This window comes from Nerophis lumbriciformis, linkage group LG34 (genome assembly GCF_033978685.3).
Source record: "Nerophis lumbriciformis linkage group LG34, RoL_Nlum_v2.1, whole genome shotgun sequence".
NCBI lineage: Eukaryota > Metazoa > Chordata > Actinopteri > Syngnathiformes > Syngnathidae > Nerophis > Nerophis lumbriciformis.
In genome coordinates, this window is record NC_084581.2 from 5,802,271 (window position 1) to 5,828,094 (window position 25,824).

Here is a 25,824-nt window from a genome sequence, read left to right on the forward strand (position 1 = left end):
GAAAAATTCTGTACTCACACATCTGGCCTTTATTTGTTTTTCAACTTCTAAAAAAAAGTGTATGTACATGTACAGTATGTACCGGTGTGTGTGTGTGTATGTATGTATATATAATATATATATATATATATATACATATATATATATATATATATATAAATGAATGTATTGTGTGTGTGTGTTTGTACAGTATTTATGTATATACTGTATATATATATATATGTATCTATATATATATATATATATATATATATCTATATATATATATTGTGGAGTCTCACTCAGGCACCGCCTGACAGGTAGGCACCTCACAGGGGAGGAGCCAGGGCGTGGAGGCAGAGTGGAACACAGAGGACAACGCCCCAGCCTTGGCCACATCATCGAGGGGCGGTACTTTCCCCTGTACCTGCTCAATCAGCCTGAAGTGCCACCAGCTGTGCGGCCAGGTGGGGTCCAGCTACAAACTGTTCTTAACTCTGCCTCATTCAGGTCTGGCTCTCCTCTGTGTCAAGGCAGGTGCATCAGGCGGTAAGTGAGACATCCACTATTTCCCCATTAATGACATTATTAGGGAAATGTTTTCTGATATTATGTTTTCTCTTGTTTGATAGGCAATGACCTTTGACCTTTAAGGAAGTGTGCTGTGTGAAGGACAGAGAGCCCCAGATGGGAGATATTTATGTTTATTATTGGACACTTTAAGTTTGCTGATTCCACACCCCGCCCTTCCTAAAAACACTTGTACAATAAATGCCCTTTTCGGCTTGCTGCAAAACCAATCCTGTGTCTTGGTGAGAATCAGGTACCACATATGGTGGAGAACGCAGGTACTCTGATTCACGTCAACCTCTGATGATGTCACACACGGAAGCACTGAGTGCTTTGCTAAAAAGCCAAGCTGAACTTCAAGGTGCGGTACAAGAATTAGTAAAAAAAATTGCTAAAGATGTGGCTAGTACACGGCCACCCGCTGCAGTCCTAACTAAGTTATCGGGTGAGGATGATGTGGAAGCCTACTTGGAGCTTTTCGAGCGCACTGCGGCCCGGGAGAAGTGGCCGGTAGCTGAATGGGGATCCATTCTGGCACCTTTCCTCACTGGAGAAGCCCAGCGGGTGTGTAGCGACCTGGCATTGGCGGATGCTCAAGACTTTAAGAAACTAAAGAAAGCCATTCTCGACAGCCAAGGGTGCAGTCTGCCTGCCAGGGCCCAGCAATATCACAACTGGACCTTCCAGCCCACACAACCCCCGCGACAGCAGGTAGCCGCACTGCTCCGCCTAACACACCGCTGGCTAACGACCGAAGGGAACCCCCCCTCTGTAGATAGACTGGTGATAGACCGCTGTATCCGAGCCTTTCCGCCTGATGCCCGGAAGTATGCCGCACAAGTGAGCCCTTTAACTGTGGAGCAGTTGGTGGCGTTATTAGAGAACCACCAAGTGAGCATGGAAATGCTGAGAGCCACCCGTATGGAAACGGCCAGACCCACCGGGGAAGAGAAGCTAGGGCGCGACCGCCGAAGAGCGCCACCGCCAGCTCCATCCCCACCCCGACCTCAGGGCGCTGCCCCCGAGAGACCCAGTTGGGCCCCACATCGGAAATGTTATGTGTGTGGACACCCGGACCACATGTCTTGGGCGTGCCCGGAACGTGACCGTGATGTCTCCATGGCCACAGCCCCCAGCTCAGATGCAGGAAAACCATGCCTCCACACGGGGAGTGGACGACGACAGCATGCCAGCCTTCCAGTGAAGATCGGGGGGACCGATGCACATGCATTGCTGGACAGTGGGAGCGCTGTGACCCTGGTACATGTTGACCTGGCCGGACCCCTCAGCGAAGACACTGTTCCAGTGACGTGTGTACATGGAGATGTCCGCCAGTATCCGGTGAGCCATATACACATTCAGACACCCCGAGGGGATGCACTGGTAGCAGCTGGAGTGGTACCAAACCTGCCTGTTCCCCTACTCATCGGGTCTGACTGTGTACTCTTTGGCCGTTACTGGACCCCGGGCTACATTCCAAGTGCCGTTCCACGACAGCGTCGCCGTCGCAACAATGGACTCAAAAATATGAGACCGCTTGCAGCCTGCCCCGCGTTTAGGCCCTCGTCAGATGCCCCACAGAGTGACAGCTCGGCTGAAGAGGAGCGACGGGAGAGCAGGAAGGAGGAGGAGGAGGCAGAAGAGGAAGGGGACCCCTTTGTGGAGTTCCCCGTACCAGAAGAGAGCATCAACCAAAAAACGGGCGAGTTTGCCACTGCCCAGTGGAATGATCAGAACCTCAGCTGGGCCCGACAGCAAGTAGTAGAAATTGACGGACAGAAATGTGAAGGGGTGAGTGCACTTAATTCACCGTATTTTCTGATAAAAAATGGCCTTCTGTATAGAGGGGTGCTAACTAAGGGCAGGGACATAATTGAGCAACTGCTGGTGCCCAAGTCGTATATCTCCCGAGTGCTTTATCTTGCCCACACTCATCAGCTGGGAGCTCACCTAGGTATACAAAAGACGTATGACCGCATAATAACCCGCTTCTATTGGCCCGGTGTGAAACGAGCCATAGAAGACTTTTGCAAGGGCTGTCCTGAATGCCAAAAGAATGCACCGAGACCCACCTATCGAAACCCCTTGGTCCCGCTCCCCATCATCAGCACCCCATTCTCACGTCTGGCAATGGACATCGTTGGACCACTCCCAAAGTCAGCCAGAGGACATCGCTACATACTGGTAATACTAGACTATGCCACCCGATATCCTGAGGCTGTACCATTACGCACAGCCTCAGCCAAAGCGATAGCACATGAACTGTTTATGATGTTTAGCCGAGTGGGAATTGCCGATGAGATTTTAACGGACCAGGGCACATGTTTTATGTCACAAGTGCTAACCATGCTGTACAAATGGCTGAAAGTGAAACGCATACGAACCTCTATATACCATCCTCAGACAGATGGCCTGGTGGAACGTTTCAACTGTACGTTGAAGAAGATGCTAAAAAAAGTAGCCGACGAAGACGGGAAAGACTGGGATCACCTCATTCCATATGTCCTCTTTGCCATCAGAGAGGTTCCCCAGGCGTCCACTGGCTTCTCCCCCTTTGAGCTTGTCTATGGCCGACGTCCCCGAGGCGTGCTGGACATTGCGAAAGAGACCTGGGAGAACCAACCCTCGCCACACCGCAGTGTGATCGACCATGTCGCCCAACTACAAGCCCGGGCTCGCAAAATCTGGCCCATGGTAAGAGAACATATGGAAAAAGCCCAAAGAGAACAGGCGAAAACGTATAACAGAGGTGCCACACTCCGAGAGTTCCAAGTTGGGGAAAAAGTGCTGGTATTAGTTCCGTCCAGCGAGTGCAAGTTCTTGGCCAGATGGCAGGGGCCTTACGAGGTAATTGAGAGAATGGGCCCCGTCAACTACAAGGTAAACCAGCCAGGCCGGCGGAAAGGTCACCAAATTTACCATGTAAATATTCTGAAAAAATGGCATGCGGCAGAGCCGTTGCCATCTACTGCGTTTTTAACTGCACACTCTCCCCAGACCACTCCCCCGGTACCTATAGGAGAGGACCTCTCCCCGTCCCAAAAGCAGGAGGTGAAGGAACTTCTGGGACGGAACCAGGACCGCCTCTCGGAATTGCCAGGAAGGACCCAGGCGATCAAACATGACATTGAGACCAAACCCGGAAAGGTGATAAGACAAAGGCCCTACCGAATCCCAGAAGCCAGGCGGGCGGCTATAAAAGAAGAGGTAAAGAAAATGTTAGAACTTGGAGTAATAGAGGAATCTCATAGTCCATGGTCCAGCCCGATTGTTATTGTGCCAAAACCAGACGGGTCCCTGAGATTTTGTAATGACTTTCGCAAATTGAATGAGATTTCACTGTATGACGCTTATCCCATGCCCAGAGTAGATGAGCTGATAGAGCGGCTCGGACCTGCTCGTTTCATCAGCACCCTGGACCTGACCAAGGGCTACTGGCAGGTGCCATTGACGGAAAGGGCGAAACCTAAAACGGCTTTCTCCACACCCGAGGGGCTGTTCCAATATACTGTCTTACCGTTCGGGATACACGGGGCCCCGGCAACATTCCAGAGGATGATGGACCGAGTTCTACAGCCCCACCAAGAATACGCAGCCGCCTACCTAGACGATATTGTGATTCACAGCACCAGCTGGTCTCTCCATCTCCAGCATCTCGACGCAGTCCTAGGAGCCCTGAGACGTGCCGGACTGACTGTCAACGCTAAGAAGTGCCGAGTGGGTCTGACTGAGACTGATTATCTTGGCTACACCATAGGAAGAGGCTGCGTAAAACCCCAGGCCCGCAAAGTGGAGCGCATCAGGGAATGGCCCCGACCCTTGACGAAAAAGCAAGTAAAATCATTTATTGGCCTGGTATCATATTATCAAAAGTTTATTAAAAATTTCTCTACGATTGCAACACCGATGTATGAACTGACACGGAACAAATTGCCCCATCATGTCACCTGGACGGCTGAGGCCGAGACTGCCTTCAACATGTTGAAGAAAGCCCTAAGTGAAGAACCGGTGTTGAAAGCCCCCGACTTCAGCCAGCCATTCATCCTCCACACTGACGCCTCAGGCACGGGAATTGGAGCTGTGCTCGCCCAGCTCGTGGATGGAGAGGAGCACCCAGTGACATTTATTAGTCGGAAGCTCCAGAGCCATGAGCGAAACTATGCCACAGTGGAAAAGGAGTGCTTGGCAGTCAAATGGGCAATACACCACCTCCGCTACTACCTATGGGGTAGGACCTTCACCTTGGTGACAGACCACGCCCCCTTGAAGTGGATGTCCACAAATAAGGATCGAAACGATCGCGTCACACGCTGGTTCCTGGAACTACAGAATTACCACTTCACCGTGGAATATCGGCCTGGGAAGGCGATCCGACATGCAGACGCCATGTCCCGCCTCTATGAAGAGGACAAAGAAGCTCCCGGACCGACCGGCGAGCTTAGGGGGGGGGATATGTGGAGTCTCACTCAGGCACCGCCTGACAGGTAGGCACCTCACAGGGGAGGAGCCAGGGCGTGGAGGCAGAGTGGAACACAGAGGACAACGCCCCAGCCTTGGCCACATCATCGAGGGGCGGTACTTTCCCCTGTACCTGCTCAATCAGCCTGAAGTGCCACCAGCTGTGCGGCCAGGTGGGGCCCAGCTACAAACTGTTCTTAACTCTGCCTCATTCAGGTCTGGCTCTCCTCTGTGTCAAGGCAGGTGCATCAGGCGGTAAGTGAGACATCCACTATTTCCCCATTAATGACATTATTAGGGAAATGTTTTCTGATATTATGTTTTCTCTTGTTTGATAGGCAATGACCTTTGACCTTTAAGGAAGTGTGCTGTGTGAAGGACTGAGAGCCCCAGATGGGAGATATTTATGTTTATTATTGGACACTTTAAGTTTGCTGATTCCACACCCCGCCCTTCCTAAAAACACTTGTACAATAAATGCCCTTTTCGGCTTGCTGCAAAACCAATCCTGTGTCTTGGTGAGAATCAGGTACCACAATATATACAGTGGGGCAAAAAAGTATTTAGTCAGCCACCGATTGTGCAAGTTCTCCCACTTAAAATGATGACAGAGGTCTATAATTTTCATCATAGGTACACTTCAACTGTGAGAGACAGAATGTGAAAAAAAAATCCAGGAATTCACATTGTAGGAATTTTAAAGAATTTATTTGTAAATTATGGTGGAAAATAAGTATTTGGTCACTTCAAACAAGGAAGATCTCTGGCTCTCACAGACCTGTAACTTCTTCTTTAAGAAGCTCTTCTGTCCTCCACTTGTTACCTGTATTAATGGCACCTGTTTGAACTCGTTATCTGTATAAAAGACACCTGTACACAGCCTCAAACAGTCAGACTCCAAACTCCACTATGGCCAAGACCAAAGAGCTGTCGAAGGACACCAGGAAAATAATTGTAGACCTTCACCAGACTGTGAAGAGTGAATCTACAATAGGCAAGCAGCTTGGTGTGAAAAAATCAACTGTGGGAGCAATTATCAGAAAATGGAAGATATACAAGACCACTGATAATCTCCCTCGATCTGGGGCTCCACGCAAGATCTCATCCCGTGGGGTCAAAATGATCATCAGAACGGTGAGCAAAAATCCCAGAACCACACGGGGGGACCTGGTGAATGACCTGCAGAGAGCTGGGACCAAAGTAACAAAGGTTACCATCAGTAACACACTACGCCGACAGGGAATCAAATCCTGCAGTGCCAGACGTGTCCCCCTGCTTAAGCCAGTGCATGTCCAGGCCCGTCTGAAGTTTGCCAGAGAGCACATGGATGATACAGCAGAGGATTGGGAGAATGTCATGTGGTCAGATGAAACCAAAATAGAACTTTTTGGTATAAACTCAACTCGTTGTGTTTGGAGGAAGAAGAATACTGAGTTGCATCCCAAGAACACCATACCTACTGTGAAGCATGGGGGTGGAAACATCATGCTTTGGGGCTGTTTTTCTGCTAAGGGGACAGGCCGACTGAACCGTGTTAAGGAAAGAATGAACGGGGCCATGTATCGTGAGATTTTGAGCCAAAACCTCCTTCCATCAGTGAGAGCTTTGAAGATGAAACGTGGCTGGGTCTTCCAGCATGACAATGATCCCAAACACAACGCCCGAGCAACGAAGGAGTGGCTCCGTAAGAAGCATTTGAAAGTCCTGGAGTGGCCTAGCCAGTCTCCAGACCTCAACCCCATAGAAAATCTGTGGAGGGAGTTGAAAGTCTGTGTTGCTCGGCGACAGCCCCAAAACATCACTGCTCTCGAGAAGATCTGCATGAAGGAATGGGCCAAAATACCAGCTACTGTGTGTGCAAACCTGGTAAAGACCTATAGTAATCGTTTGACCTCTGTTATTGCCAACAAAGGTTATATTACAAAGTATTGAGTTGAATTTTTGTTATTGACCAAATACTTATTTGCCACCATAATTTACAAATAAATTCTTTAAAAATCCTACAAGATGAATTCCTGGATTTTTTTTTCACATTCTGTCTCTCACAGTTGAAGTGTACCTATGATGAAAATTACAGACCTCTGTCATCATTTTAAGTGGGAGAACTTGCACAATCGTGGCTGACTAAATACTTTTTTGCCCCACTGTATATACATATACACACAGTCGCGATCAAAAGTTGACATACACTTATAAAGAACATTATCTCATGGCTGTCTTCTACAACTCTTGTTTTTTTGTGAGAGTGATTGGAGCACATACTTGTTGGTCACAAAAAACATTCATGAAGTTTGGTTCTTATATGAATTTTTTATGGGTCTACTGAAAATGTGACCAAATCTGCTGGGTCAAAAGTATACATACATCAATGTTAATATTTGGTTACATGTCCCTTGGCAAGTTGCACTGCAATAAGGCGCTTTTGGTAGCCATCCACAAGCTTCTGGTTGAATTTTTGACCACTCCAAAAGTGGTGCAGTTCAGCTAAAGTTGTTGGTTTTCTGACATGGACTTGTTTCTTCAGTATTGTCCACACGTTTAAGTCAGGACTTTGGGAAGGCCATTCCAAAACCTTCATTCTAGCCTGATTTAGCCATTCCTTTACCACTTTTGACGTGTGTTTGGGGTCATTGTCCTGTTGGAACACCCAACTGCGCCCAAGACCCAACCTCCGGGCTGATGATTTTAGGTTGTCATGAAGAACTTGGAGGTAATCCTCCTTTTTCATTGTCCCGTTTACTCTCTATAAAGTACCAGTTACATTGGCAGCAAAACAGGCCCAGGGCATAATATTACCACCACCATGCTTGACGGTAGGAATGGTGTTCCTGGGATTAAAGGCCTCACCTTTTCTCCTCCAAACATTGCTGTGTATTGTGGCCAAACAGCTCAATTTCTGTTTCATCTGACATCACATGGACAAAGATAAGACCACCTGGAGGAAAGTTCTGTGGTAATAACGAATAGCCCTAACGACGCAAGTTTTACTGCAAAACAAATAGCCCTATAGTGTCTGCTTTGAGAATGGATTGGATTGGGTCAACAATCGCAATATCTATCTACGTTTCCACAACTAGAGGTCTTCGTATTTATTTAGGCATGGCAAACATAACATAACTTCAAATAACACAAACTAATGTGATCTCTTGCAGTTGATTTCATGCTATATACTTCACCGTCATCTACACCAATATGATTCAGTTTAAGAAGCTACCAAGTGTTCACAAACTACACATAACAAGAATAATGATGGAACATCTTGAACCCTTTATTTTTATTGAGACATAGATTATAATAATTGTTTGCTTACTATGGTATATTATTTGTTCACTGTTCTGTTGCAGAGAACAAGGAAATGGGAAAAAATTGCTATGGACTGAAAAGGGGTAGGATAAATAAGCTCTGCTTCTTCCAACTCCTTTTCGGACGTGCTGTAATGAAACAATTGGAAATGTGTGATGCATTGTATCGTATGCATATTCGAAATAAACAAACTGAACTGAACTTGTCCTTAGTTTACGATTAGTTCTGCTCTCAAACAACTTGCACTGAGCGTAGTCTATAAAATACGCTGCACCTCCCTGATACCGAAGTACATGTCAAACTACTTCCTTAACCGCCATAACAACAACACCAGGGGGAGCTCCACTAACCACGTTAAACCCAGATTCCAATCTAACAAAGGTCTAAACTCATTCTCCTTCTATGCCACATCAATATGGAATGCACTCCCAACAGGTGTAAAAGAAAGTGCATCTCTATCCTCCGTCAAAACTGCACTAAAACAGCACCTCCAGGCAACTTCAACCCTTGACTAACCTCCCCCTTCCACATTCCACCTCCCCGGATTGTAAATAATCAAATGTATTTCTAATGTATATACTTGTTCTTATGCTATCTGAACTCACTATGTTCTCTGCTCGCTGTACATATCCTACCAAGTCAGACCTACACTGTTTCAATGCCCATTTCTCTGATGATGCAATTGTTGATGACTGAAGTGCTGATATCAACCAAACCCTCCTCATCCCACCCCCCGGATTGTAAATAATGTAAATAATTCAATGTATATACTCTGATGATTAACTTGTGTGATGACTGTATTATGATGATAGTATATATTTGTACCATGAATTGATTTACGTGGACCCCGACTTAAACAAGTTGAAAAACTTATTCGGGTGTTACCATTTAGTGGTCAATTGTACGGAATATGTACTTCACTGTGCAATCTACTAATACAAGTTTCAATCAATCAATCAAAACACTACATAAACCCGATTGCATCACAGAAAGTTTCTCAAACAAATGAAATGTTAACCTTTTACGAAGTGATCACTGCAGATAATTGAGTCCTTTTATGAACCACTTCTTTCTATAAAAGCCATTTTTACTATCTCTGGATTCGAACCTTTGAACAGCACTTAAAACTGTATTTGCCCTTCATGAGTATAATGCCACGACAAGGCTAAGCGGACGTGACGTCATATGCAACCCAGCAATTCTCAAATACAGCACCGCGGACGCGAAAATGTGCGTTTTCTAGCGCTGCCGATTCATTGACGCGCCATGTCGTTGTTAAAACATTTTCACGGGAGAGATTTTTTAATGAAGAACGCCTAATACAATAGGCACGTTTCAAGTACTGGGAGAATTGAGTTACCTTTTATTTTTGTCCCTATGGTTCCCGCGCTAGCATCACAACAGTTAGCTTGTGACGTCGTTAGCAAGAAGGCGCCGAGCAGCGTGTTGTTGTTTTCGATTTGACATGTTTTACATGTTGGACGGCCAGGATGAAACACTCGTCGGAAACTGTGTAAACAGCAACCAATTAGCGCTGATTCGGGGAGAAGATGGGCTGAGCAACGCTGGAGCGACGAGGCAGGCGAACCAGAAGAAAAGAGGCAAGAAAAAAAGGCTTCGGTCGACGGATCTGCGGCATCAGCAGAACCCCAGCAGCAGAAGCTTCCGCTTGTCAGACAACAACAACGGCCTGCCCGCCTCGTCTGCTCTTAAACCCACAGCCCAGCCTGGTTCCGACCTGCCTGCCCGAACCCAAGCCGTCATCATGACCCGCCATCTTTTGAAACAGGAAACCAAGAAAGAGGTAAAGACTCACACCCCTCTCAAGTCTGATATTAATTACTTTCAGGGTTGATTCTTCAATTGTGAAGTGAAGTGAATTATATTTATATAGCGCCTTTCTCTAGTGACTCAGAGCGCGTTACATTATCTAAGTTACATTTAAACCAGTGTGCCCAAGGACACAACGGCAGTGAATCGGATTGAATTGAATTGAATTGAATTGAATTATATTATATTTATATAGCGCTTTTCTCTAGTGACTCGCTTTACATAGTGAAAACCCAATATCTAAGTTACATTTAAACCAGTGTGGGTGGCACTGGGAGCAGGTGGGTAAAGTGTCTTGCCCAAGGACACAACGGCAGTGACTAGGATGGCGGAAGCGGGGATCGAACCTGCAACCTTCAGGTTGATGGCATGGCCACTCTACCAACCGAGCTATACCGCCCGGATGGTATTAAACAAGACAGGAGAGTAACCTCTACAGCAGTGGTTCTCAACCTTTTTTCAGTGATGTACCCCCTGTGAATTTTTTTTAAATTCAAGTACCCCCTAATCAGAGCAAAGCATTTTTGGTTGAAAGAAAGAGATAAAGAAGTAAAATACATCAGTTTCTGATTTATTAAATTGTATAACAGTGCAAAATATTGCTAATTTGTAGTGGTCTTTCATGAACTATTTGGAAAAAAAGATAGGTTTTATTTATATTTACAAAGAATTTTTTGAATTGTTGCTATTTTTAGAAATATTTAAAAAAAATCTCACGTACCCCTTGGCACACCTTCAAGTACCCCAGGGGTACGCGTACCCCCATTTGAGAACCACTGCTCTACAGTACGCGTTTTAGTGTCAGTCCAAATGTATAGCTAGTCATGAAGGACATAAAATACAGTAATAGTTCTGCAAAAAGGGAGGGAGAGACAAGCTTATTGGGAGCATGAAGTGTATAGTATACCATGAATTGATTAACATGGACCCCGACTTAAACAAGTTGAAAAACGTATTCGGGTGTTACCATTTAGTGGTCAATTGTACGGAATATGTACTGTACTGTGCAATCTACTAATAAAAGTCTCAATCAATAATGAGACTACTAGGCTGCTTAATTATCACTATCGATTTCACTGGAGCAGATCCCTTTTCATTCAAAGGTACCATATTCATACTAAGGATTGTCACAGTGTTTAAACTTGGGGTGTCCCAAAACAACTTTTTCTCCTTCAAGATAGTTATTAGAGAGTTGAGTTTTGGCTGATACAGAGATTAATCCGATACAATGTCAGCACATATCCTAATACATAGGCCGAGGTCGACAATCAAGAAGTCAATTAAATGAACGATTAATGAAAATGAACTTGATAACTTTGTATCAATGTCTGTGTATTTGTTTTCCTTGTCTCTTGCTTTCAAACAGGGCACTAGAGCGTGTTCGCTCAGGAGCAGAATTAATTGAAGGGAGTGAACCTTCGTGTCAACCGTCCACAATATTTGTCTATGCGAAGGCGTGACTGCTAGGTTCCGACACTGCCTCGCTAGTGCGAAACACCATGAAGTAACAAAAACTAGGAGGCAAAAAGATGATTTCCAAGCCAAATGTCTGATGCGTAAATATTTCAGCTTCAAACCAAGTGAGCGAGATTCGCCTATCAACGCAGACGAACAAGCCAGTGTTCATAATTTGTTGCAAAGTGACAACAAAATAGCTGACCTTGTTTTTCCAACTGTGGAAAAAACTGCACTTCAAGATGTTCATATTTTTTGAAGGACAATTTTTGCTAACAATGAGAGTCCATTTTATTTTTATTATTTTTATTTCAGCCTTGCTCACAATTCAAGATTCAAGATTGTTTATTGTCATGTGCACAGTTAAACAGACAGTTTGCCGTACAATGAAAATCTTACTTTGCTAGTCCACCCTTCAACAAGTCACACGTTACTTAGCTAAAATAAAATACATTTAAAAAAATGTTATATACAAGGCACAGTGAGTAACAAAACATTACTGCACATTCTGATTGACAGTCAACGGTATAAATATGGAGGTGACATTGGGTCACAGCAGCAGTTAAAAGTGTCTTTAGTGATCAAAGGTGAAAAGTGTCTACAGTGATGGTTCACAGTTCGGGGGTGGTCATGGTAGCTGTCTTTTGTTCAAAAGATAAAAGTAAAAAAGGGGGGGGGGGGTAGCTAGGGGAGCTCACATTCACAAGTTAGCATTCACAAGTCTGATGGCCTGTGGGTAGAAACTGTTTGTCAGTCTCGTAGTACTGGCTTTCAGGCTCCTGTATCGTCTGCCTGATGGTAGGAGGCTAAAGCGACTGTGCTGGGGGTGTGTACTTACTGTCCTTTATGATGTTGTGTGCTCTCCTGGTGGCCCTGGTAGAGTACATGTCCTGTAGTGAGGAGAAGGCTGAAACTGAGCAGTTTTAATCACTCGCTGGAGTGCCTTCCTGTCCTTAACAGCGCAGTTTCCATACCAGACAGTGATTGAGCTGGTAAGGACACTCTCAACCGTACTTCTATAGAAGTTGCTGAGAATTTTGTGGTGGCATGCCAAATTGTCTCAGCCTTCTTAGGAAGTACAGTCGCTGCTGGGCTTTCTTTATTGTTTGTTGGGTGTTGTGAGCCCAGGTGAGGTCCTCGCTGATGTGGGTCCCGAGGAATTTAAAGGTTTTCACCCTGTCCACCTCTGTCTCCCCTATGTACAGAGGTGTGTACTGTGCACTCCTTCTCCGTGGGTCAATAATCATCTCCTTGGTCTTGTCTGTATTCAAGGAGAGATTATTATCCTGACACCAGGCCACCAGTTCCGCTATCTCCCTTCTGTACGCTGCCTCAGCTCCCCCGGTGATCAGTCCGACAACCGTAGTATCATCTGCAAACTTGATGATACTGGTGTTGTTCTGGGAGGCCACACAGATGTGTGTGAAGAGGGTGTACAACAGGGGGCTCAGCACGCAGCCTTGGGGGGGTCCCTGTGCTTAGAACTTTTGTCCCTGATGTCTGGTTACCGACTCTGACTGACTGGGGTCTGTTTGTGAGAAAGTTCAGCACCCAGTCACAGAGAGCCGGTGTCAGACCAACAGTGAGGAGTTTAGCAGTGAGTTTTTGTGGGATGACCGTGTTAAAAGCAGAGCTGTAGTCGATGAATAATAGCCTGGCATAGGTGTCCTTGCCCTCTAAGTGGGTGAGGGTGATGTGGATGACAGTGTTGACTGCATCCTCAGTTGACCGGTTCTGCCGGTAGGCAAACTGTAGAGGGTCCAGTGTGTCTGGGATGCTTGATGTGTGACATGACTATCCTCTTGAAGCACTTCATCACTATTGGGGTGAGTGCAACGGGGCGATAATCATTCAGACAGGTCACATGTTTTTCTTTGGCAGGGGCACAATGGTGGTGGTCTTAAAGCAGGTGGGCACAACAGCTTGTGCTAGTGACAAGTTGTATATGTCAGCAAGTACGTCAGCCAGCTCTGATGAACAGACCCTGAGGGCCCGGCCAGGGATGTGGTCTGGGCCGGCTGCCTTCCGTGCAGGTCAATTTCGGGTTTTTTGCCCAAATGCGACCTGTATCAGATTTTTTCATGTCCGTATGAACAGTGCAATTCCAATTTTTTTATATCCGACATTGGCCTTTTTCGTTTGGTATAAAGTTAAAGTACCACTGATAGTCACACACACACTAGGTGTGGTGAAAAAAACCCTCTGCATTTGACCCATTCCCTTGTTCCACCCCCTGGTAGCGCTTTGGAATCCATCCATCCATTTTCTACGGCTTGTCCCTTTCGAGGGAATCATTTTGGTGATTTAACCCCCAATTCCAACCCTTGATGCTGAATGCCAAGCAGGGAGGTAATGGCTCCCATTTTTATAGTCTTTGGTATGACTCGGTTTGAACTCACGACCTACCGATCTCAGGGCGGACACTCTAACCACAAGGCCACTGAGCAGGTTAAGTCTGATAATAAGTCTGATATATATGCCGTGCGTCCTCAATGTGAACGCTTCCGCGCTCAGGTCGCATTCATCCAACCAGAACGTCATCAAAAAGCGATAAGCATTGTAATCATTTGCCAAAATAGACAGTTACCAAATAAGTAGTTGACTACTAAGCAGTTGACTACTAAGCATACAACAGTTTGCAATATGTTTTAGGAACTCATGTGAAAGTTTTACCACCCTCGTTTCCCATTGCTCACCCACAGCAATATAATCAAGCAGATACCAAAGTAAAATATCCCGTAAAACTGCAAGAGCCAAAAATACTTGTTCCCCCTTCCTTGAAATTGCCACAAATGGCCTAGTGGAAGCCATTTTTACTTCTGTAAACATTGCAATGTATGTGACGTCATGACGTTATGTCTGCAAGCAGGTCAGATTGCATTTACATTAGAAATATGAAGGGCCACTAAAATGATCAATTGACAAAAAAATCTGCATTGTAAATGTAGCCCTAGGATAGTAAAAAAGTTATTCACCTTACAATTACAATAGTAAAAATATTTGAATGATAATTTTTTTATTGCGTTTGAAATGGTTACTTGCGTTATTATTATATGTTATGATTACATTAGTGCTTAAGTTTGTTTAAAAAAATAATCCTGTTTATCGGCAATAATTTGCGAGACAGTATATTGTCTAGCAAAATTTGTTATTGGCTCAGGCCTAAAAGTGCATACTTGTATTATTTGGTTGTGTGGAATGTTGCAACAATGGTAGGTATGAAAACCACTAAGCTTATGACTAGTCCTGGGCTGAATAAATTAATTAATTGAACAATAAATGAAAATGAACCCAATAACTTTCCCAGTATCGATAAATTGTCATGTCCGTGTATTGTTTGTATTTGTCTCTCGCTTTCAAAAAGAATACAAGAGGGTTCGCTCTGTACATCGCTCTCAGAACCTTAGTGTGTCTATTCAGTAGCAGAATGTTAGCATTAATTGTTGACGTTTTGTAAATTACTTGACTAAAATACAAGAAATGACCAACATTGTGTGTTTATTGGAGGATGACATTTAAATGTTAACTGGCTGTCTAGTTCTCTAGACGCATGGAAGTCGTTTTTTCTTTTGTTGTACAGTGTTAATCATTTTTGGGAGCGCACCGTAACTAGAGGTGGGAAAAATTATCGATTGTCCGATGTATCACGATTAAAATGTGGATGATTCTGAATCGATGGACACATTTCCAAATATTGGTTATTTACATATGTTAAAGTACATAATGTTCCCTAAACGTTTGTTTTAGGTTTGTCTCTAACCAACCGCGTGAGAACCATTAGCTAACATTCGTTTAAAGGGGAACTGCACTTTTTTGTAATTTAGTCTATAATTCACAATGACTATGTGAGAAAAGAACATATGTTTTTCTCTTTTTTGTGCATTCTAATTTTAATATACAATTCATACTAGGCAGCTAACAATAAAGCTAATTGGAGTCATCGAATCTGCCCATAAAGCCCTCCAAAAATATCAAAATACCGCCAACAATACTCCATTTACATGCCATGGCTTGCATATGGACCAAGTATTAGCGACATTGTTATTATAAGAACTAATGCCAAAGAACTACTTTTTTGCAGTGCCATAATCACAGAAAAGTAATGCAGTATTGCTGCGTTGCACTTCCTGGTTTAGGTGATGGTCCAATGTCCCATTAGGCACCTGGGTAAAGTTGGCCCATCGCAAAACTCTGTTGAAATAGTCTAATTCGTTAGTGCTGGTTTGTGCCGTTGAAATGGTTGTTTGTGCTGTTTTCATTTCTGAGTTACTAAATATTATTTTATAGTTCAATCAAAGGTCACCCTCCGTTCTCCAAATTAATTCCAAAGCTAAAATAGTCTCATTTGTTGGTACTTTGTTTGTGCTGCAAACATTTGTGGTCTAACTAACGTTTTATGTTATTAACGTGTAATTAAGTTATTACATACAAACAGTCCTTAACTATGTCAAAATCTCCCCAAATCAGTCCCAATCGTTTGTACTGGTTTGTGCAGTTGAAATGTTTGTTTGTGCTGCTTTTCTTTCTTAGTTAATAAATATTATTTTATAGGTCAATCAAAGGTCACCCAGCACCCCACTTTCTCCAAACTAAACCAAAATAGACTCATTAGTTTGTGCTGCGTTAATGCTGGTGAGTGCAGGTGAAGTGGTTGTTTGTGCTGCGTTTGTTTCTGAGTTATTACATATTTTATAGGTCAATCAAAGATCACACAGCCCCCTTCCTCACGTTCTCCAAATTAATCCAAAATAGTCTCATTCGTTTGTGCTATGTTTGTGCAGCAAAAAATATTAATTGGCGTGTTTTCGTTTTCAAGATATTAACGTTTCAAATTTCCGGAAGGGACATCATCATGAACTTGGCCCACCGGGGTTCCTCAAACTAGTTCAAAATAATCTAAAATTAAACCAAAATAGTCTCATTTGTTTGTGCTACGTTTGTGCAGTTGAAAGGATCGACTGTGCTGCCATAGTTTATGAATTATTAATGATAAAAGTTACCCTTATGATTAATTAACTAATATTGACCCAGGTCCAGCTTACTGTTGTTTGGTCGCTGTCTGACTTTTTAAATCCAAACAAAATAGTTTCTCTTTCCCCTTTTTAGCATCAATTCCTCTTCAGGTTTAGTTGTTTTAACTTCCATTGTGGTCTCCATCTTTGCAATGTTGTTGGCGTCCATGCTCCCTCCTTCTCTTGCCGTAAAGTTCTTTCAAGTGACCCTACATCTGCTGTAAAACGTTGATATGAACAATATTTATATTGTACAACAGACATTTTTATGTTGTATTACGATATGTATTTTAATATCGCACAGCACAAGTCTAGATAATGTGTTGGATATGCTTTGGTGTAAATTTTGCTCCACGGTAACATTTATAACCTACTTTTTGCATAAATTATGTCAGCGTAAACTATGTCCGCATATTTCAAGTTTCAGCACTCAGTGTGGTTCTGATTTAGACCAATTTGTAATAGTTACACCCATTTAACAATTAATTGAAGCAACAGAATATGAATTAAAGCGTAATGTATGCAACTCTAAACACAACATAAACACTTCAGGATCTTTTTTTCTATTTTTGGGCTTTGTAGCTGCCGAAATCCAAATGTGGCCGACTGGAGAGAGGGCCCGTGCAGCCAGTGGGTCCAGCAGTCCGCGTCCTGCTGAAACACGAACAGATGAACTTCGGTTACCACGGTAATGTCTGCAGACACAACCTGGGCCAACCCCCGCTAAAGAGGAATGGGAGAAGCCCCTCAAACAAAACTCAGTCTCATCCACAGCAGAACAGTGTGAAGAAGGTGCCGCCCGTCGACGGCGTGGCCGAACACCTCAAAGACGGTGAGAAGGTCTATGCCGGGGCCAAGTTTAGTGAGCCGCCCTCGCCTAGCGTCTTACCCAGACCGCCCAGTCACTGGGTCAGAGAGGACGGGCCGCAGCGGAGGAACCAAAGTCGAGAACTGATGACAGTCCACTTAAAATCGCTGCTGAAGGTTCGAGATCAAGTGTGACTGCTCGTGGGACCTTTTCTGTGGACTGTTTAGTTTCCTTCTGGACACTGCGTGTGCACACTTGGTCACATGATGGTCTTGTACCTGCGCCCGCTGTTTGGACCCGCAGGAAATAGTCTTAACATGTCTCAGTGATGCACTTTTGCACTGGCAGCCTGGCATTGATGCACTATTTCTACCATGAAATGTACATAATATATTTGTGTATTCCTATTTGAGAGATTCTAGTTTTGTTACTGAGATTTTTCCCACAATGGTGGAAGCCAAATCCTCTGACTGTGACCAAAGGAGAGCTCTCTCGCTGAGGCGTGGTGGTGCAGGAGCACACAGCTTGTGGACTAACTAAAGGCTGTTCGCTGGTCCCATACGACCTCTGAGGTGATGAAGCTCCTCAGAAGATGTGAGGGTTTTTGAAACGTTTAAAGCACTTTTAATCAAGACAATAAGCAAACATGCATCAAAGATAAAGACCAATCATTAGGGTGTTCCTTTGACATGCTTACAGTAAAAAATATGTGTTTGTTTAGTGAAATTACGGAGACACTCTCTTAGACCATCAAGAAGATGGAATACAGCCATCCATTCATTTTACGTAGTAGAGAACCTTCCAGTGCTGTTGGTTGTGTACGTTATTTCATCATGTTCTTGACAGATCCTCAGGACAACGATGAACGTCAACAGTCCTTTAAAACATTGAGAAAGTCTTTTAAAAGTAAATTGTGAAAATAAAGGATTAGTTACTAAAGAAACCTGTTTTTTTCTTCTACTTAGGACTATTTAGGCAGCACGGTGGAAGAGGGGTTAGTGCATCTGCCTCACAATACGAAGGTCTAGAGTAGTCCTGAGTTCAATCCCGGGCTCGGGATCTTTCTGTGTGGAGTTTGTATGTTCTCCCCGTGACTGCGTGGGTTCCCTCCGGGTACTCCGGCTTCCTCCCACCTCCAAAGACATGCACCTGGGGATAGGTTGATTGGCAACACTAAATTGGCCCTAGTGTGTGAATGTGAGTGTCAATGTTGTCTGTCTATCTGTGTTGGCCCTGTGATGAGGTGGCGACTTGTCCAGGGTGTACCCCGCCTTCCGCCCAAATGCAGCTGAGATAGGCTCCAGCGACCTCCCATGACCCCAAAAGGGACAAGCGGTAGAAAATGGATGGATGGATGGATTTAATTGCCAATTGAGGGAAAAACTTCTGGTTCTAAAAATGTATTCAACATGTTTGACATATTCCAAATGTCTAAAATTTGGAACTTGAACATCAGAATAATTAATTTCACATTAAAGCCACAGTGGATTGCAACCGCCAAAGTTGAGCTTAGTCTCTTTCTTGGTAAGTGATTTGAAAGCACAGTAAACAATAACCTCTTCATCGCTCGGTAAAGCTTTATTTGACATGAAAATTACTTTAAATACTGCTAAACCAGATATTTTTGGGCACGCAGATCATTTTATATTCTGTGCGGTACATTTTTCAAAACAAAGTTAAACCGTTTTCAAAACAAAAATGTTTTTAACACAAAACTATAACATTTGTCAACACGATATTAGAGCTGTGCGGCCAAAGACATGCACCTGGGGATAGGTTGATTGGCAACACTAAATTGGCCCTAGTGTGTGAATGTGAATGTTCAATGTTGTCTATCTATGTTGGCCCTGCGATGAGGTGGCGATTTGTCCAGGATGTACCCCGCCCTCCGCTCGAGTGCAGCTGGGATAGGTTCCGCGACCCCTAGAGGGACAAGCAGTAGAGGGTGGATGGATTACTATACCGGTATTATAGTAAATATCAGTATATTATAGAAAGCGGTATACATTCGAGACAATACCAGTATCTTTTAATGTGTCTTTGTTATGGTTGGTGCGGTACGGGAAGGATTTGGTGCGCGTCCGGAGTTGCTACCGCGCACTACCAACACCGAAACCCCCATCCCACCACAGTTGCCTTTGTGCACAGCGGACCTGCCGGCCCCGTAGCTTTTATAAGCACACGCATGCACACGCTGTTTTAAGTAACACATGAATTACTTTTCCAAGTAATTAATTACATTTATAACATTTTAAATTCCATTAATAATTAAAAACAAGGAATGGGCAAAACTGCCCAAAGATAGGTGTGCCAACCTTGTGGCATCGTATTCAAAAAGACTTGAGGCTGTAATTGCTGCCAAAGGTGAATCAGCAAAGTATAAACTTAGCAAAGACTAACATATATATATATATATATATATATATATATATATATATATATATATATATATATATATATACACACATATATATATATATATATATATAAATATATGGGTATGTGTATATACAGGTATATATATAGATGTGTATATACAGTATGCACACATCTGGAAGATCGTTTTAAAATGGAATTGATCGATTTTGTTGATACTAGAAGAGTGTGTGTGTGTATTCATATATGTATTTATATATAAATGTATATACAGTATATGTATATATGTGTGTGTATATAAATATATATATATATATATATATATCAGTGACGTGCAGTCACTAGAGGCAGGTGAGGCGGGGCCTCACCTGCCATCATGGAAAGAAAAAAAAAGTAAAAAGAAAAAAAAAAATTTAAATTGTTATATGTATCCAGTGATTATACTATAAAGTTATTTTCCATTTAACTTCGCCAGTTTTAGATTATTTTTATTCAAAATCGCTGAATTTTCACATTTGCCATTCAAATACTGAGAAGAGACGGTGCGGTGAACAGCAGCCAGTTGAGGCACGTCACTCAGTGCCGCAACATGGATTGCGCAATGACTCGGCTAACTGCTGGCCTGCTGTGCAGTAGACTGTATTGCTATATGAACTATATTATACATTTCCATAGTTTAGTTAGCTGAGGTATATAATGTACAGTGTATTTTGTCAACAACTGTATGTGTGTAAAGTATTTCTTGTGCTGAGCGATCATAAAACAGCTGCAAAAGACGCACTGGCTGAGGATCGCTTCCTGCACCCCCGCCGTAGAATTGTTATCAACTAAAGCCCACACTTAAACTTTCCACGTGCAAGATTGAATCTATTTAAAAAAATTATTTCATAAGAAGCCAAAAAGTGCAAAAACAATAATGTTGGTGTTGGAGGAGTTGTGAATGACTGCAGGGACAAAAAAAATAATTAAATTGTTATATGTATCCAGTGATTATACTATAAAGTTATTTTCCATTTAACTTCACCAGTTTTAGATTATTTTTATTCAAAATCGCTGAATTTTCACATTTGCCGTTCAAATACTGAGAAGAGACGGTGCGGTGAACAGCAGCCAGTTGAGGCACGTCACTCAGTGCCGCAACATGGATTGCGCAATGACTCGGCTAACTGCTGGCCTGCTGTGCAGATACACCTGCAGACTGCAGGTGTACCTAATTCACAACTCCTCCAACACGAACATTATTGTTTTTGCACTTTTTGGCTTCTTATTAAATAACTTTTGTAACCTATTTTCATGGGCTTTCCTCTTTGTGATGTTAAGTTCCTGTTATGCGCTGTTATACAGTATATGCCTTGAGCTCTTATTTTGAAGGCGCTAAGAGCGGAAGTGATGTCACGTTGCGGAGGTTTTTGAAAGAAGGTAAATAAAGTGGTCCTCGTGTAAACTGGAGCCTCCGTGTTTGTTATTTTGTAGTTTCATACAGTATAGGCGACATTTATAAACCCTCGGTTACACTTTTTTAAATAGATTCAATCTTGCACGTGGAAAGTTTAAGTGAGGGCTTTAGTTGCGGTGCATGGACTTAATTTCTAAGTAAAGGTAAGACCATAATAACGTTTTTTTTTATTAAATGTGCTTTTTTGTGTGCTACAGTTTGTATGTGTAAAGTTAAAGTTAAGTTAAAGTACCAATGATCGTCACATACATACATACACACAGGGCCGGCCCGTGGCATAGGCCGTATAGGCAAATGCTAAGGGCGCCGTCCATCAGGGGGCGCCATGCCAGTGCCACAAATGTTGGAGGAAAAAAAAAAAAGAAAAAAAAAGTTGTTACTATTATTTCTAAATACAAAAAAATAATCTCACGTTAATTAAAATGCAAAGTAAAGCCTATTTAATAGAAATATTATTTGTTACAACATTACGCTCCCCCCGCACGGTGCGCCTCCTCCCTTCCCGTATCATGACTCTTTTCGGACGTCACCACATCAAAAAATCAACACAAGATGTCAAAACGGCCAAAACTGTCAGGTGCCCAGGGAAGAAAAAAGAGAAAAGAAGAGGAGAAACGAGAAAAGACAGAGGTAGCAGGTAGGTAACGTTAGCCTACATGAAATTATTTGTCTGTTACAGAATGTGATAGTAACCTGGCTTTTTAGCATTAAGCTAATGTTACATGATTCGGCAATTGCTAATCAATAAATAGCTAGATCTGTTTTAACGTCGGGTTAATATTGTGGAGGATGCTAAATTGTTATGGAAAATAATAATGTAACGTTAGGTAATTACAGTACTCCCACCTTACATTCCTCAGGGACATTTGTATTAGCTCTTTTAAGCAGGTGTTTTTTGTTTACATTATTGCCTTCTGGTTAGCTAATGTTTGCCCTGCAGGTAATAGTCACTTTTCCACCCCTTTATATATTAGGTATAGTTGTAAGTAAAAAAAAAGGTCAAAGACAAAGCTATTCGGGTTCTTGTGAGTATATACACTTCACTGCCGATGTGGGGGGGGCGCCACCTAAAATCTTGCCTAGGGCGCCCGATTGGTTAGGGCCGGGCCTGCATACACACACACATCCGGAAATAGGTATGTAACCAAGATTGTTTTAAAATGGAATCGATCAATTTTTTTTTATACTAGAAAAGTGTTTGTGTTTGTGTGTATATACTGTATCTATATATGTATGTATATATATATATGTATGTATGTATGTATGTAAATCAATCAACATTTATTTATATAGCCCTTAATTACAAGTGCCTCAAAGGGCTTTACAAACCACAACGACACCTTCGGATGTAAACAATGTAAAACCGTGGGGATCTGGGAATCACGAGTATGTAAATATATAATAAGTATATAAATGGGAGAAAGAGAAAGCACTAAAGTACTGGATTAGAACCCAGTTGGAAAGTCTTGTGTGTCTGTCTGTTTTTTTTGTGTGTTGATTGTTAAAACAGAATGTTTCACAAACAAACATTTGCATGAATCAAACAAAATGCCCAGTCCCATTGTGTATACATTTAATAATTAATTTTTAATAAAGATAACAAACTTCCATTTCCGATTAATTAGAAGTTAGTTATGGACAAGTTGTGATTTTTCAGAATGAAACGTTCGAAATGTATGACAGCCCTTACAACAACATTGATCCATTATCATCATCCAAGGGCATCAGTAAATAAGAGTTATGTGGCTTTCCAATTAAAAATAGATTCATGTTCAAATTCAGAAAACTATGTACACAAGTAAAAATTGAGATGTATTTAACATGTGCACGCACAAAGCCAAGCACACTTCTTTTATTACATCGCAATCAACTTGAAATTGGTCCCATATGTTGGCCTGGCTTGGCAATCCCAGGCCATGCTCCTTATAAATAGGCAAATCATATTGAAATTAGCCATGTGCTTGAGCTCGGCATGTTCTGACCAATCAGAAGTCAGTAGGAGGTGCTTCTTTCTTGTGTTTTGACCCCAGTGAACTGCAGAGCTATTGTCAGCTTGCCGTTGCCTTGTCTCCGAGAAGTGAACACAAGCTGAAATAAAAAAAAGAAATGGTCATGTCAGGAAGGAAGTGAAGAAAAAGATAGATGTGTGTGGCTGAAAACTGACTCGGGGAGATTAGTGCTGCCCGGTGTTTGAAAAGATAGTCACTACAATGATATGTAAAACTTTAGACAAGACGGGTGACTCAGATTACCCCAAATGTTAATTAATTATTGGAATTTATAACAAAATGTATTTTTTTACAGTAGGCTACTCACATGAGCCAGATAAGGGTTTCGTGAGAAAATGATGTTTTATGGATGGGCTAATGGTCACCCCAAATCCACCTACTGCCCACCCTCCTACCCCCGCGATCTTTGGAGGGACAATTGTGGTAGTAAATGGATGGATGGATAGATTTGTTTGAAATCTTTTACATTTAAACATTCCAGCATATCGCAAAGGATACAAAGGACTTTGACTCTTGTTTGATTACTCAATTTATTATTAAAATACAGGAAAGTTCCTTGCGATAACAGCCGTATACATGACACATTCTCCTCTGTCTTCGGTGCCACGACCACCTGCTGCTGTCCCCCTGACATGGCCAAGGAAGGAGTCACAGGATAACGTTTTGACAGAAGTGATCGCCTCGATAAATTATTATATGTCCTCACAAATATTAATAGGAATATGAAGCATTGGCGAAAAAGTGAATTTTGTGTCCTTTCCGCAGTCTTTTTTACATTGTTGAAATCAAATGTTTGTCAAAGCCTGAATGACCACCTGAATGGTAAAGTATCCACAGCCTGTAGAAATGTATGCAGGCTTGTTACATATGAGACCCCTGGTCTTTCAGACGCAGGATACAACACCACACTACATAAGTCCGCTATCTCGTCTTTATATAACAACTTCCGGTTCCAAAGTTGAACATCTGTTTTGGTAAATTTTTACGTTTCTGCTGAGTGGTGATTTTAATATTTGTTTCTGAAATCTAAAATGAGAATGAAGCCGTTTTTTTGGATCAAATTATTGCTCTTCTTCACTGATAAGAATGCTTTGTTTTTCAATTAATTTTTTTGTATTTTAAAATGAAATTCAAATAATTTTATAATTTTTCCGTTTTTTCAATTCACATTTCTGAAAAGAAAATTAAATGACCTAAAGGTCCGTGTACCTTCTGTTCATTCGATTTCCAATTCTTAAATGCAAATCAAAAAAATTATTTTGGGCCATTTTTTTTAATTTTCATTTCTGAAACAAAAGTTGGACAACTATTTAATGACACTTTTTTAAAACGACAACACGACTCTTGCTGAATAAAGGTGTTAGCGTTATGCTAAAAACATGCTAAACACAAAGGAAAAGCTCAAATACTGCTTCCGGTTCAATTTGTCACCATACAGATAAACACGCATTTTGGATGAACATATATTAGATTTTTGTGTTTATCTGGAAAAATAAAAAAACATAAAAGGAAAACAGCATAAAATCCAATTTAATGGCAATATTTTAATGAAAATCAACACTTTTTTGTTTGTTTTAAAATCTGCCATATATAATAAAAATCGAAAAATGGCCCTAATTTTGTTTTTTGATTTGCGTTTAAAGGGGAACATTATCACCAGACCTATATAAGCGTCAATATATACCTTGATGTTGCAGAAAAAAGACCATATATTTTTTAACCGATTTCTGAACTCTAAATGGGTGAATTTTGGCGAATTAAACGCCTTTCTATTATTCGCTCTCGGAGCGATGACGTCACAACGTGACGTCACATCGGGAAGCAATCCGCCATTTTCTCAAACACATTACAAACACTGAGTCAAATCAGCTCTGTTATTTTCCGTTTTTTCGACTGTTTTCCATATCTTGGAGACATCATGCCTCGTCGGTGTGTTGTCGGAGGGTGTAACAACACGAACAGGGACGGATTCAAGTTGCACCAGTGGCCCAAAGATGCGAAAGTGGCAAGAAATTGGACGTTTGTTCCGCACACTTTACCGACGAAAGCTATGCTACGACAGAGATGGCAAGAATGTGTGGATATCCTGCGACACTCAAAGCAGATGCATTTCCAACTGGACTGGACAGATCAGCTTTCAGGAAAAGAGAGCGGATGAGGGTATGTCTACAGAATATATTAATTGATGAAAACGGGGCTGTCTGCACTCTCAAAGTGCATGTTGTTGCCAAATGTATTTCATATGCTGTAAACCTAGTTCATAGTTGTTAGCTTCCTTTAATGCCAAACAAACACATACCAATCGTTGGTTAGAAGGCGATCGCCGAATTCGTCCTCGCTTTCTCCCGTGTCGCTGGCTGTCGTATCGTTTTCATCGGTTTCGCTTGCCTACGGTTCAAACCGATATGGCTCAATAGCTTCAGTTTCTTCTTCAATTTCGTTTTCGCTACCTGCCTCCACACTACAACCATCCGTTTCAATACATGCGTAATCTGTTGAATCGCTTAAGCCGCTGAAATCCGAGTCTGAATCCGAGCTAATGTCGCTATACCTTGCTGTTCTATGCGC

General features: G+C 42.4%; 2 protein-coding genes across 4 annotated transcripts; both read left to right on the forward strand.

Annotated features, from left to right (window-relative positions):
- Positions 1-123: 123 nt before the first annotated feature.
- On the forward strand, positions 124-5,532 carry LOC133576336 (uncharacterized). Of its 3 annotated transcripts, none has more exons than XR_012049313.1 (2): positions 124-5,262; positions 5,346-5,532. XR_012049313.1 is itself a non-coding variant. In XM_061929488.1 (2 exons), the coding sequence occupies exons 1-2, from the start codon at positions 853-855 to the stop codon at positions 5,035-5,037; spliced, it is 4,068 nt and encodes a 1,355-aa protein (XP_061785472.1). In that variant the 5' UTR covers positions 124-852; the 3' UTR covers positions 5,038-5,532. The 3 variants fall into 3 exon arrangements, 2 of the variants coding, with proteins under 2 accessions (XP_061785472.1, XP_072768318.1); XM_061929488.1 differs by having other exon boundaries at positions 124-3,429; positions 3,547-5,532; XM_072912217.1 differs by having other exon boundaries at positions 124-2,733; positions 2,953-5,532.
- Positions 5,533-9,463: 3,931 nt separating this feature from the next.
- Positions 9,464-18,368, forward strand: LOC133576342 (uncharacterized). The gene is made up of 2 exons (XM_061929495.1): positions 9,464-10,114; positions 17,190-18,368. The coding sequence occupies exons 1-2, from the start codon at positions 9,776-9,778 to the stop codon at positions 17,607-17,609; spliced, it is 759 nt and encodes a 252-aa protein (XP_061785479.1). The 5' UTR covers positions 9,464-9,775; the 3' UTR covers positions 17,610-18,368.
- Positions 18,369-25,824: the final 7,456 nt, after the last annotated feature.

Excerpts from the sequence above, each read along its gene's own strand:
- LOC133576342 (XM_061929495.1), top strand. The coding sequence starts at position 9,776 with ATGTTTTACATGTTGGACGGCCAGGATGAAACACTCGTCGGAAACTGT. Across the intron at positions 10,115-17,189 it reads AACAGGAAACCAAGAAAGAG|CTGCCGAAATCCAAATGTGG; the intron begins GTAAAGACTCAC and ends TGGGCTTTGTAG.
- LOC133576336 (XM_061929488.1), top strand. The coding sequence starts at position 853 with ATGATGTCACACACGGAAGCACTGAGTGCTTTGCTAAAAAGCCAAGCT. Across the intron at positions 3,430-3,546 it reads TGGGCCCCGTCAACTACAAG|ACCACTCCCCCGGTACCTAT; the intron begins GTAAACCAGCCA and ends CACTCTCCCCAG.